The 14,734-nt window shown below is 40.5% G+C and overlaps 1 protein-coding gene across 1 annotated transcript in view; it reads left to right on the top strand.

Moving 5' to 3' along the window:
- Window positions 1-11,020, top strand: part of LOC103600341 (zinc finger protein 345-like) — a 22,737-nt gene extending 11,717 nt beyond the window's left edge. The window contains 5 exon segments of the mRNA XM_008584610.1: window positions 5,430-5,556; window positions 7,703-8,800; window positions 8,969-9,704; window positions 9,891-10,523; window positions 10,525-11,020. Of these exon segments, the coding sequence (XP_008582832.1) occupies window positions 5,430-5,556; window positions 7,703-8,800; window positions 8,969-9,704; window positions 9,891-10,523; window positions 10,525-10,618 (2,688 nt within the window). The 3' untranslated portion in view covers window positions 10,619-11,020.
- The last annotated feature ends 3,714 nt before the right edge of the window (window positions 11,021-14,734 follow it).

Here is a 14,734-nt window from a genome sequence, read left to right as displayed (position 1 = left end):
AAGCTCATCGATCTAAGTAAACTCATCGGACCGAGCACATCGATCAAATAAACTCATCAGAACAAGCTCATCATTGGGCCACAGCACATGCAGGTGAAGCTGCCAAGCATGCAAAAAATCACCTGCTGCAGTGTTTTGCCACGTTAGGGCTGCCAGCACAAATTAAAACAGGTAGTGGGCCTTGTTTTTATAGCAAAGCCTTACAAGAATTCTTAATACAATGGAACATTAAACATACTACAGGAATTCCCTATAACCCCCAAGGACAAGCCATTGTTGAACGGCATCACCAATGTCTAAAAAATCAATTACTAAAGCGAAAAGGGGGAGTCACCAGCCCTCATCAGCAGTTGGGACAGGCACTCCTAACTTTAGACATCCTAAATTTTTCCAAAAATGAACCCCTGTCTGCCTTCCAGAAACACTGGTCAGCTCAACCATCGCGCCCGGAAGTCCAAGTGCGGTGGAAAGACCCCTTAACAGGCCAGTGGAGGGGCCCTGACCCATTGCTGACTATGGATCGAGGGTTTGGTTGTGTCTTCCCCCTCAGTGAGTCAACCCCTATATGGGTCCCAGCCAAAAATCTTAAGTTCTTGCCAGACACCCAGGGTACTGAGGGCCCTGAGGAGTTTATTGTTTGTATGTTTCAGACTGCATTATGAACCCTTTGTGGATGCTCCAAGTGGCCGCCCTCCTCAGGTCAACAAGGACAAGGACCTCTGCCACCGGGGAAGGTCCTCAGGATCCAGACAACCAAACCTGGGAGGTCATACAATCTGCTTGGAGGTGTCTGTATCACATTTAAAAAAAAATCGGTAACATCACTTTTTGAAGTTGTTGTACAGAATCGACGTGGACTAGACCTGTTGTTCTTACAGCAAGGAGGATTATGTGCTGCCCTCAAAGAAGAATGCTGCTTCTACGCTGACCACTCTGGAGTGGTCAAAGATTCACTAGCTAAGCTTAGAGAAGGGCTAGAAAAGTGCAAAAAAAGAGTGAGAGGCCAATAGTAATTGGTTCCAAAGCTGGCTTTCAATTTCCCCATGGCTCACCAACCCTGTCCTCCCTGGTGGGCTCCCTAGCCATTTTCCTTGTCTTGGGGCCTTACGCCATTCGCCAGATTGTGTCCCTTATAAGGCGCAACACCACTTCTCTCGCAATGCTCACCCAGGTGGTAGAGGAGGTGGCCCAAAATGAAAGCCCTGACAGCCCTTGGGTCAATATGGCCCTTTAAAAAAATCAATGCCAATCTCTAAGGCTCCGCCCCACCCCCACTTGGCTGGATAGTCAATGATGGCTAAGATTTCCAGAGGGAAACAACCTAAGACAGGCACAGCCACCAGAGGGAATGGAGGCGAGACTGGGAAGGTTAGCCACCTCCAGCTGCCTTATTAAAACAAAAAGTGGCAGATGTGGGGCCTTAAAAACTAACACCACCTTAAGTGACATTACAAGCAGCGCCATTGTGGGCCCACAAGGGCCTATTAACGTGGCAGCCTAAGACGGCGCCGGGAGGAAGTAGGGTGGGAGCGTCTGTGGGAACCTTGCCTTAGCCCTTATTGGCCAAATATGCGCTTCTGTGCTCGTGAACACTGTGTGGTTGCAATAGCTAGGCATTGAGACAGGATGTATGCCCTTGACCTTTAAGCTGATAAGATTATGTAAAAAACCTCCCTTCCCCATTTGCCTTTAAAAGCAAGTGCTTGTGTGATAATAAACGGAACTGCTGCTCGACAGAACCCCCACCGCGTCTGAGTGTCCTTTGGGCTGGTTTGGGGCCGGCGGTTGTGCTCACCTCTCTTCATAGCTTTCTTCCCCTGTCTCCTTCCAATGGGGACAGGAGGGAAAGGGGAATCCGGGCCATTCGCTCGCCCACCGAAAGGAACGAGGCTAGGGCTGTTCGGGTCAGCTGGCGGCGGACCCAACAAGTTGTAGGTGTTTTAAAAATGTATTCTTGATGTTAATTTCTTATGAGATAGGTAATTTCCAACTTTTCTCTTTTTTGAGTTGCTAATGTGAATAGTATTGTTTTTTGTTTTAAATATTACTTGGTCATTGCTGGGGTATAGAAAAGTGATTGACTTTTGTATATAGAAAAGTGATTGACTTTTGTATATTAATGTTGTATCCTGCAACCTTGCTGTAATCAGTAATTAATTCCAGGAGGTTTTCTATTTACTTGCCAGGATATTTTATACAGATAACCGTATCATCTGCAACTAACAACAATTTTATTTATTTCCCAGTCTGTAAATCTTTTATTTAATTTTGTTGTGTTATCATGTTGAAGGAGTGATGAGGATACATTCTTGCTTTGTTCCTGATTATCTGGGAAAGCTTTGAGTTTCTCACCATTAAGGGTAATGTTAGCTGTAGTTTCCTGTAGATAATCTTTATCAAGTTGTGATGTTCCTCTCTATTCCTAGTTTACTGAGAATTTCTATGATGAATCAGTGCTGTATTTTTTCAAATGCTTTTTCTCCATCTATTGATGTGATTATGTGGTTTTTTGTTTTTTCTTGTTAGTGTTTTTATGTTATCAGTTATGCTAATTGTTATTCATATGTTGAACCACCTTTGCCTACCTGGGATAAATACCACTTTGTCATGGTGCATAATTCTCTTTAGACATTGTTGAATTAGGCTTGCTCATATTTTATTGAGCTTATTTGCATGTATGTTCACGAGAGAGAACAGTTCGTAGTTTTCTATTCTCATAATGTCTTTGCCTGGTTTTGGTACTGAGGTAATGCTCTTCTCATACAATGAGCTGGGAAGTACTTCATCTTCTATTCTCTGCAATAGATTGTAGGTAGGTGGTATATTTTCTTCCTTAAATGTTGGTGTCAGTTCTCCTGTGTACACGTCTGGGCCAGGTGCTTTCTGTTTTGAACATTATTATTTTCTCAATTTTCATAAAAGATACAGGCCTATTCACATTGTGTATTTTTGTTTGTGTGAGTTTTGGTAAACTGTCCTTGAAGGAATTGGTCTGTTTCATGTAGGATTTCAAATGTGTGCAGAGTTGTTCATAGTATTTATTATTTGTTTAATGTCCACAGGATCTGTAGTGATGTCCTGTCATTCATTTCTCATATTAGTAACTTCTGTCTTGTGCTCATTATCTTTTTAGTTAGCCTGGCTATAGGCTTTTATTTTTTTCCTCCAGATTTTCATTTTCAATTTTATTTCTTTTCTAGTTTTTATTTTCTTCTGCTTCCTTTCAATGTAATTAGCTCTTTTTTCCCCTTTGTATCCAAAGGTGGAAACATAGATTATTGATTTTAGATTTTTTTTTTAAAGTACACATTCAGCGTCATAAAAATTTGTGAGAACACTGTTATTTCTGTATCCTACAAAGTATGGTGTCATTTTCTCTCCCTTTTTTTTTTTTTTCCTTCCAGTGGCTGTCCAGTATGGAATCGAAATCCTCGACCTTGGCATTACAAGGCTGTGCTCTAACCAATTGAGATAACTGGTCAGCCCCATTTTCACTTTCACTTATTAAAACTATTTTTAATTTTCTTAGTTTTTCATTTTTCTTCTTTTTTTAGCCCATGTATTAGAGTGTGTTGTTTAATCCCACTCTCTTTGGGAATCTTGTAGTCATTGCTCTGTTAGAGATTTCTAGTTTAATTCTTTTGTGGTCTGACAGCACATATTGTATGATTTCTATTATTGTAATTTTCCTAAAGTGTGTTATGTGAATCTGAATATGGTCTTCTTAGTGATTTTTTTTATGTGAGTTTGAGAAGAATGTCTCTTCTGTTATTGTTGGAAGTACTTTGTAGATATCCATTATATCCAGATCATGTTATTGAGTTTAATTATGTCTTTCATGGCTTTCTGTCTGCTGAATTGGTTCCTTTTTGATAGAAGGTGTTGAAATCTCCAGTTTTGATGGTGGGTTCTTCTATTTCTCCTTGAAGTTCTATTAGGTTTGGTGTCATGTAGTTTGATGATCTATTGTAAGGCACACACACATTAAGAAATGTCCTCTGGGAGAACTAACTCCTATATTATGATGTAATGCCCCCTTTTCTTCCCCTCTGTCCTGTGTTTAAAGATAAAGTGTTTCTGCAGATTCTGTACTTGTTCTTTTTTTACTTTCAACCTCACGTTCATTCACTCTGATGTCTTCAGATAACATGGAAATTTTGATGCTTTTCAAATCTTTGTGTCAGCTTAACTTTCTCTCTTGAATGTTGGAATAATACATCCAATTGCCACTTGGACAATTCCACAGATATTTCAAGTGTTATGTATTCAAGTCTGTTTCACTTTTGCTCTTTGTATTTTTGTCCCATTTTTCAAACTTTGCAGTTCCAGGACGTAACTAGCTGTACTTACGTAGATAGCCTGAGAGTAAAACTCTTCTTTTTTATTTCTGCACAGCAAATTACTATCATGTTCTGTTTCTGCTTTTTCATTCCGTTTCTTTTTTATAGTGTTAAGTCTCTCTTCTGTGTGCTTATTTCTCTATGTTGTAATGTAGTTGGTCTTCTGTCACCCTGTTTTCTTTTTCCTTCTGACTCTGTAGAAGCCTTTTCCATTCTCCTTGTAGTGGATGACTATTAAAATACAAATAAAGTTATGTACTTACAGGACCACATTATTTGCTCTCTGTGGTTTAGAAAGTTGCAGTGTACAACCTGATGTGGACACAAGCAATCCTTTGGCACATAGGAAGGAAATTTTGGAATGCCTTTTTAATGTACTTTTAATTCATAATTAGTTAAAAAACAACTATATAAAATGTTTTACTGCTTGAAATAGGTTCCATATTTAAGTGAAGAATCAGTCTATAATCAGTTGTTTCAATATTGCTTTTCCCTTATGCTGCCCAAGATCATTCACTCAGACATGGTGCTGTGTGTAGTTCCATTAATTTGGGGTGTGTTCTTTGTGTTCTTGTGACTGGGCTTTTGCTGTTGCCTCATATTCATGAGACCATGCAGTTCACATGGAAGAGTTTAACAGCTTTGGCATTTCAGTGAAGTGCAAACAGAATACAAAATAAAACTATATTTTCTATTTCTTTCTTATGCCAGTCTATATTGAACTTGTGTTTAAATTTGTTCATCTAACACAGTATTTGAGGTATGTATGTATGTATACTTATGCCTTCATGCCTGTTTATACTCTCCTTGGAAGAGATAAATTTCATTCACACTTTTATCACTAGCAACAAGGATATTTCTTAAGGTATAAACTAAGTTTTATAATATTATTTTTATTAATTGATAACTTATTACAGTGCCCGGATATTTGTCTTTTGATTTTTCTTCTTCCCATTCTGTGGAGTACAACAAAGTGGCATCTTATATAAGACACATACAACACATGCACACACAGAGGTGTGAACTCCCAGGTTTCTGTTTTGTGACCCAGAAATGTTGACTTGAGTTGAGAACAATGTGTCATTCCAGGACTTGGTATCATTTGAGGATGTGGCTGTGGACTTCACCTGGGAGGAGTGGCAGGACCTGAATGATGCTCAGAGAACTTTGTATAGAGATGTGATGCTGGAGACCTACAGCAACCTGGTGTCACTGAGTGAGTAAAACTTCCCAATAACTTTCAGGAGAAACAGTTTCTTTTTCGTTCATAAATATAGGAACAATTTATAGGGTTTTATGCTGTTTTGGGAAAATTACATTTCTTGTAAAAGTGTGCTTTCTTTCTCATGAGATTCAAATTGGCCTCTTTATCGCACAACATCTGAAGCTGAGCACTTGCCATTCTTCTGAGGATAAGACTTAGCAGTTTTACAATTACTTCCCATTAACAGAATACTGCATTAACAAAGCTGAGGTGATTGTCAACTTAGAAGATGGAGCAGAGCCATGGACAATAGAATGCCCAAAGCAGATCCTGCAAGATTTGTCAGCACATATAGTGCAAAAGCCAAGAAAAGTAAAGCTCATTACATATTGGCAGTGTTCAGCTGTTTCTAGCAATCTTTCTCGTAAGTCCCAGATTTGAGGATGGCTCACCTGCAGTCCTGTATTACATAATGTCCAAGGTGGGGTGTCCCATGTACATCCCAATATTTTATTTGGCTGAATCTGTTTTGTATATACCCAAAATCTATTTCCTAAATTTCTCTTCTTTGACATTTATTTTTTCTATTTGCTTTCTTAACATTTTCGGTTGTGCTTGTGTCTTCGATTCTCATATACTTTTTAAAAACATGTATCTGTTTGTTTTCTATTGTTTCTGACAGAATACCTGTAACTGTAATTTATAAAGAAAAAAATCTTTTTCTTACAATCTGTTCTGGAGGCTCAGCATTCCAAGTTCAAGGGGTTGCATCTGGTGAAGGCCTTTGTTCTTGTGGGAACTCTTCACAGAATCCCAAAGTAGTGCAGTGTATTACATAGCAATTCACTAAGAGAATAGGAAAAGAGGTACAGCAGTGACCCTTGTACCACATCAAAAATCATGAAGTTGAGGAGAACCCTGCATGGGAGAACGAAAGGGGTGTCCATGATTTTGAAGGAAAACCAGAAGATTCTGGGTGCCAAGACCATGTGAACCAAGGGTTCCATGTTGAGGGGATAAGATTGTTGATTGGGAGTGGTTTTCTGTTTTCTTCTTGGAAATTATTCAGAAAAAAAACCAAAATGAGAAATGTGCAGGAGACTCGTTTTATGAGAATAGAAGACCACCAAAGCTTCACGACACAAAACAAATGATTTCACAAGAAATAAATTATCAAGTGGTGGTCCATGTACCAGAAATTGGGGATAGAGTGCAAGTTGATTTGAGAAGGAATCAGAAGAACATATTTCAAAGATGGTGGGGGGCCTAGCCCATGGTGCACTGGGGAGAGTGCGGCGCTGGGAGTGCAGCAGTGCTCCCGCCGCGGGTTCGGATCCTATATAGGGATGACCGATGTGCTCACAGTGCTCACTGGCTGAGCATGGTGCGGCCAGTCTCAAAAAGGACAAAAAAAAAAGAGACAAAGATGATGGGAACAGCCTTGGATACAGAACCAAATATTTTAGAACAGAAGTGTGTTTCTAGGGTGGAGAACTGATGTTTCCTTTATTCTAATGGTTTATGAGAAGCAGAGGAAGTCAGGTTAAATGGAAAACTTGGAGGAAGCTATCTTTATCTAGGGTGGAGAAATGGATATTTTATTCTTTGAAAAACTTCCACATTCCTATAGCCATTTTCTAAGGAAGGAGTGTAAAGCATATAAACATAAATGCAAAATCCTTATCCTCAGCCTTGTTCCTGCATATGTGATAAAAAATTGGCTCACTTCTGTACCTGAAAGTGGCTGATGATGGAAAATCTAGCCATCTTTTTTGTGAAATAATGAGAAAATAGCAGCAGGAGACACCATTGTTGTAAAAATGAAGCAGAGAAAATGGTGTAAATAAATGAAAGGTGCTTAGTTGAAAAGTACGTGTAGGCATAAAATAAAAATTCTTAACAAATATTTACTCGTAAATTAAGATTTAAAAATGAACAGTGAAGGAAAGAAAAACATGATACAACATTAGAAAATAGTACAATATTACATTGAAAGTAAGAAAAAATTCCATAAACTCATGAAACCAACATCTATTATTGATTTTTTAATAAAATCTTTTGTTACTAGGATTGGAAGGCAGTTCTATACCTGTATTTGAGCAATTAATGAGATGTGCTTATGTGTAGTTCATTATTAGTTACTTTTTTCTCATTTCAGATGTCCAGATAGATGATGACCTCATGGAGAGGAAGCATGAAAGTTACAGTAGATGCTTTCAGCAAGTTGTAATCACCAACAGCAACACATCAGCTGAGGAGAGAGTTGTGTTAGGAAAATCATTTTATTTGAATTCATATCATGTTTTAAATCAGATTATACATAATGGAAAGTATTCAGGAAAGGGAAATGAGTTTTACATATGTCAGAATGCACTTCTTCCTAGAAAGCCTGATGAGATGCCTGCTGGAGAGAAACCTGATGATCATCATATAACTAGAAAATTGCCCAGACATCATGAGCCTCTTAGTCAACATCCCAATATTCAACCTGGGAAGCAGATTTTAGAATACAGTGGAAAAGGGAAATCCTCCAACACAGAGCCAATAATATTTACACATAAAAAGATTCATATGGATGAGACCACCTATAAGTATAATGAGTATGGGAAAGGTAAGTCAGCTGTCATTGTCCAAGAAATAAACCAGGTAGAAAGGAAAACCCTTCAATGTGTTATATGTGGGAAAATGTTCTGTAAGAAGTCTGAACTCACTAAACATCAGATTACACACACAGGAGAGAAACATTATAAATATACTGAATGTAAGAAATCTTTTGCTAAGAAATTATACCTTACTTCACACCAGAGAACAGCTACACAGGAGAAGCTTTATCATTGTAATGAACATGAGAAAAATTTTTGTCAGAAGTCAGACCTTACAGTAAATCAGGGAACTCACACAGGAGAAATGTATTATGGAAGTATTAGCTGTGGAAAAAGCTTCTGTCAGAATTCACTCCTCAGCCATCCTGAGAGACTTCACCCAGGTGAGAAACCATATGAATGTAGAGAATGTACAAAATTTTTCTACCATGTGTCAGCCCTCACTGTATATCAGAGAGTTCACACAAGTGAGAAACCACATAAAGAATATAAAAAAACATTTTACAGTAATAAATGTAAAACCTTTCTCCAGAAGTCACACTGCAACAGTCATCAGAGAACTCACACAGGTGAGAAACCATGTGAATGTAAGGAATGTGGAAAAACTTTTAACCAAATGTCAAGCTTCAGCATTCATCCCAGAATTCACACAGGTGAGAAACCATATGAATGTAAAGGAAGCAGAAAATCTTTTAACCTAAAGTCAGATTTCAGCAGGCATGAGAGAATTCAAACACTTGAGAAACCATATGAATGTAGAGAATGTGGAAAAGCTTTTAACCAAAAGTTTTACTTAAGCATTCATCAGAGAACTCACACAGGTGAGAAACCATATGAATGTAGAGAATGTGGAAAAGCTTTTAACCAAAAGTTTTACTTAAGCATTCATCAGAGAACTCACACAGGTGAGAAACCATATGAATGTAAAGACTGTGGAAAAGCTTTTAGCCACAAGTCAAGCATCAGGAAGCATGAGAGAATTCACACAGGTGAGAAACCATATGAATGCAGAGAATGTGGAAAAGCTTTTAGCCAAAAGTCAAGCCTCAGCACTCATCAGAGAACTCACACAGGTGAGAAGCCATATGAATGCAAAGAATGTGGAAAAGCTTTTAGCCACAAGTCAAGCATTGGGAAGCATGAGAGAATTCACACAGGTGAGAAACCATATGAATGTAAAGAATGTGGAAAAGCTTTTAGCCTAAAGTCATACTTCAGCATTCATCAAAGAACACACACAGGTGAGAAACCATATGAATGTAAAGATTGTGGGAAATCTTTTGCCCATAGGTCAGACATCAGGCAGCATGAGAGAATTCACACAGGTGAGAAACCATATGAATGTAAAGATTGTGGAAAAGCTTTTACCCACAAGTTATCCTTCAGCATTCATCAGAGAATTCATACAGGTGAGAAACCATATGAATGTAGAGAATGTGGAAAAACTTTTAACCAAAAGTCAGGACTCACCATTCATCAGAGAACTCACACAGGTGAGAAACCATATGAATGCAAAGAATGCGGAAGCACTTTTAACCAGAAGTCACACCTGAGCAGGCATCAGAAAATTCATACAAATGAAATACCAGATGGATGTGATGAAGATACGAAATTTTTCTACCATGAGTCAGCCCTTGTATATCAGACAGTTCACCCAAGAGAGAAATCACATAAAGAATATAAAAATTTTTTTTACAGTAATAAGTGTGGTAAAACCTTTCTCCAAAAGTCACACTGTAGCAGTCATCAGAGAATTCACACAGGTGAGAAACCATGTGAATTTAAGGAATGTGGAAACACTTTTAACCAAAAGTCAAGCCTTACCATTCATCAGAGAACTCACACAGGTGAGAAACCATATGAATGTAAAGACTGCGGGAAAGCTTTTACCCACAAGTCAGGCATCAGGAAGCATGAGAGAATTCACACAGGTGAGAAACCATATGAATGTAAAGAATGTGGAAAAGCTTTTAGCCAAAAGTCAAACCTCAGCATTCATCAGAGAACTCACACAGGTGAGAAACCGTATGAATGCGAAGAATGTGGAAAAGCTTTTAGCCAAAAGACAGGCCTCAGCAGGCATGAGGTAATTCATACAGGGGAGAAACCATATGAATGTAAAGAATGTGGAAAAGCTTTTAGCCTAAAGTCATACTTCAGCATTCATCAGAGAACTCACACAGGTGAGAAACCATATGAATGTAAAGCCTGTGGGAAACCTTTTGCCCACAAGGCAGACATCAGGCAGCATGAGAGAATTCACACAGGTGAGAAACCATATGAATGTAAAGACTGTGGAAAAGCTTTTACCCACAAGTCATCCTTCAGTAGGCATCAGAAAATTCATACATTTGAGAAGCCACATGAATGTAAAGACTGGACAAACTTTTACCCACATGTCAGACATCAGGAAACAGAGAATTCACACAGGTCAGAAACCACATGAATGCTAGGAATGTGGAAAAGCTTAACCAAAAGACACACCTCAGCAGCCATCAAAGAATTCACATAGGTGGGAAACCATGTGAATGTAAGGAATGTGAGAAAACAGTTTACTGGAACTCACTGTAATAGACATGAACAAATTCACACATGGGAAAATCCCAATTCATGTAATGGCCATGGAAGAAGGTTTTGCCATAAATCGTGTCACATTTCATCAGAGAACTCACACCAAGAAGATGCCCTATAAATGCACAACTGTCCCTTGCTATTGGAGGGTGTTTTCAGGAGCCTGTTGATGAAAACACTTGCAAATTATGATGCCCCTTCTATAAATGGTGTACTGTTTCAATATTACCTATGAACCTTTTTCCATGTCTTTTACATCTTTAGTAGAATATGTTACTGAATACAGAAGAATTCCTTATAAATAGTTGTTATACTGTGTTGGTTTTTAATTGTTACAGTTTTTTTTATTTTTATTGGTGGTTGAATCAGCAGATGTGCAACCCTCAGATATAGAAGGGGGTCAGTAATTCTGAAAACATCTTTTTTCAGCAGTTACAGGGCTGGCTACAGTTAGTGTATTGTTGGTTAGAGCATGAGGCTGATAACACCATGGGTACCTTTACTAGGCAGCCATAAGGGGGAAAAAGAAAGAAAAGTAAAGTAAAAAGAACTCACACTGCAGCAACGATGAAATAATTTACATGGGGGGAAATTCTGCGTGGATGAGACTGGGTATGTATTTTCTAAAAACACCTTTTTTCTCTTGTACACATGCCTGCAATCTCAGCATTTAATTAGTGTGTGTGGAACCATGTAATTTAGCTGTGTTCAGGGGAGTATGGATACAAGTTATAAACATTACTTCCAGGCCAGGCAGTAAAAAAAAATGCCATTGTCCCTGATTTCTCATTCTTTGGGACTGAAGGGCAGATGACTCCTAGGGCAGAGTTAGGCCATAGGTGTGAAAAATTCACCCTAATTTAAGACAGACTGAATTGAAGAAATGATAGTTCTTTTCAACTCTATCCCCAAATTCTGTATTCATATTTTATATAAGAAATGCTTACTATTGTTTGACATTTCATGTGTGATCTCTGTTCTGACACAAATAGCCCATTGTGGTAACTGACTTTATGAACTTTCTCAGAGAAGTTACCAGTTCTTGAATATGAGAATATTCACACAGAAGAGAAACCTGTATTGTCACCTTTTACACCTAAGTCTGCTTATGGGAAAACTCAATTATGGGCAGAAACAGTGCAATACATATGGAACAACTTACCAGGCAGGGACTTCTCATTGAGCAGTGACACTAAGTTTATCTTTATCAGTATCTTTAATGTGTCAAAGCTTTCAACGTAACTTTCATTTTTATATATCAGATAATTTGAAATGAAAAACTTTATGTAATGTGAATGCAAATTTTCCAATAGAGCTGACAAATGTAGGATCAAAACTATTTTAAAAGTTTTGACTAACAACAGTTAAATGTGAGTGGTGATATGGCCTGAAGGGGGACATTTGGCTATGTCTGAAGACAGTTTTGTTGTCATAACAGGAAGTTAAAAGGTCTAATAGAAAGAAGCCAGAGATGGTGCTACACAGCCTACAATGCACAAAACAGCCCCATGTATGCTGCATTTATGCATATGAGTATTATTTGTTAAAAATTTATCTTGATAGAAGCCACCACACCTACAGATAGGAAATACACATAGGATAGTAGTGACTTAGATCAGAATTTTTCATTAGCCTATTATTCATTGTTACAAACCATACTTATTCTTTATGCCCCTTATCCAATCTCTACCCTTCCCCTTCCCCTCCCCTTTCTAGTCACCATAGATTTGTTCTCTCCATCTGATAGATTAGCTGACCCTCTGTTGGTTTGTTGCATAGATGATCTGTCCGTACTGAGACAGATGTGATCAAGTCCTGCCGTTATCATAAATCAGATGCTTCTTTTACTCTGTAGTGTGCTTTTTGAAGAGAGTGTTGTTGCTTTTTTTTTTTTTTTGTCACCACTGGTACCTCTCCTTGTGTCAATGCAGTTGGGAGTCTGGTGTATCATGCACAGTGGCTGTGACTGCTGCTGTAGAGCATAGCTGCTTTTGCAGTAGCCATGGCAATTGTGGCTATGTGAGCTACCTGCATGAAAATGGTGTTTTTGGTATGCTCTGTACCTGATTGTGGCTGGGTTCAGCTTCGCCTGACTGCATGCCTTAGTACCCTGGTGTGGCCCACGGTGGTGGTGGTGGCTTTCCTAGTTCCAGCTTGGTTCAGCTTTCCCTAGCTCCAGACCTCTGGACCCTAGCAGGGCCCAGACAGTGGCAGCTGCTTGCCTAGCCATTGCTGTGTACAGCTTCCTCTGACTCCATGCCTCATTCTAAGATGTGGAAAAGCTGGGGAGGAGAAGGGGGAGGGGAAATTGGGTGGGAGGAGGGGGAATGAGGTGGAGCATGATTGAAGCTCGTGGCCTCCGTCATTCCTTCAGGGGAGGCCAGGGGGCTTCTAGCAGTGGCTGGGTTGTCACTGGGCTACATGCAGATGTTGGGGGTGGGGTTCCAGCCCTTGGCCCCCAATTGCCCCAGCTCAGGAGCCTAGGGTGCTTCATACAGCAGCTCACTGGTTGTCACTGGGCTAGTTTTGATTTCCAGGGGATGTGGCTGAGTCCGTTGACTCACCATTGCTCCAGCTTGGGAGACCAGGGCACTTTCTGTGGTGGCATGATGGTCATCACTGGGCTGGTTGCAGATGTTAGGGGGTGCGGCCAAGGCCCTTGGCCCTCCACTGTCCCAGCTTGGGATCCCAGGGCACTACCAGCATTTCCTCAGTGGTCGTCAGTGGGCCAGCTATGGATTTTGGGGGGGGGCATAGCTGAAGCCCTTGGCACCCCACAGCCCTGGCTCAGGACCCCAAGGTGCTTCCTGCAGCAGCTCGGTGGTCATCACTGGGCTCATGGACGTCAGGGGTGGTGGTGGTTGAGACCCTTGGTCCCCCACAGCCCCATCTCAAGGGCCAAGGGTGCTTCCTGTGATGGCTTGGTTGGATGCAGATGTTGGGGTGTGTGGCTGAGGCCCTTGGCCCCTCAGTGCCCTGGCTCAGAGGCCCAGGGTGCTTCCTGTGGAGGCTCAGTGGGTTATCAATAGGCTGGTTGTGGATGTTGGGTGGGTATGGCTGAGACCCTCGGCCCTCTCACCTCCCTGGCTTTGGAGCCCAGGGGCTTCCAGTCCTTCTAGGTTTTATAGGTGTTCTTTGGTGGTCTTAGACCTTGACTACTAAAGATCAAGCTTTGTCTCTGATCTGAGGATATATATTTTTTTTCTTCCACTTCTGTGTTGGATTACTCACTGTTCCCACCACTCAGACTCTACACTGGAATTAATTTATTGTCTTTGGCTTACTTGTAAAATGGAGGAACTTCCCGTGGAGACCAGCACTTGAGCCCTGTGGTTTAGCTAAATTGCTTCTTTGCTGCTGATTCCCTGGGAAAGGCTTTCTGTGCAGCTCATATTTAATGGTTGACCTTGTATGTACTTCCTGGTCTCATGAGGTCTGGTTCACCTGGGTTGTGTGGAAACTCTTGTCTGGGCCTGAGTCTTTTCAGCACACTGCAACCCCAGCAATTTTATATTCCTGACCAGTCTACACTGAGTGGTTCTGTGCTGACTGGAGTAGATCAGCTGTCTGTACTGTGCACCAGTGTTCCCCTGGTGGGCCATCTCCCCAACTGCCCACACTCCAAACACTTCCCATAGGACAGGCCATGCAATGGTTCCTTTTCATGACTCACTGGCCTCTTAGTGGTCACTTTTGTCTGTTGTCTGTGGCTCCTCCCTCCCATATGGGTCCATGGAAACCCTGTTAGTGGTCTTGCTGGCCTGGGGAACACTAAGTCCCTCTTCTCCCCTGCCACTTTCAAGCAACTTTATACAAAGGGCACAGCTGTGGCTTTTGACATGTCTTGCTCTGTGTGTTCACCAGCTCCAGCCTTAAAGTGGCTGGGGCTCAAAATTGTGGGAGCGATCCTTTCTTTCTCTCATCGTGGCTTCTCCTGCCTTCATGAACTCCATGAGTCTCTCCTCATCTTCCCCTGAGCTCTAGCAGCCCCATCTTGGCTGTCATTGCTTTTTAAT

This window comes from Galeopterus variegatus, unplaced genomic scaffold, assembly GCF_000696425.1.
Source record: "Galeopterus variegatus unplaced genomic scaffold, G_variegatus-3.0.2 Scaffold3311, whole genome shotgun sequence".
NCBI lineage: Eukaryota > Metazoa > Chordata > Mammalia > Dermoptera > Cynocephalidae > Galeopterus > Galeopterus variegatus.
The sequence above is the reverse complement of the archived record's forward strand: the minus strand, read 5'-3'. Positions and strand labels throughout refer to the sequence as shown.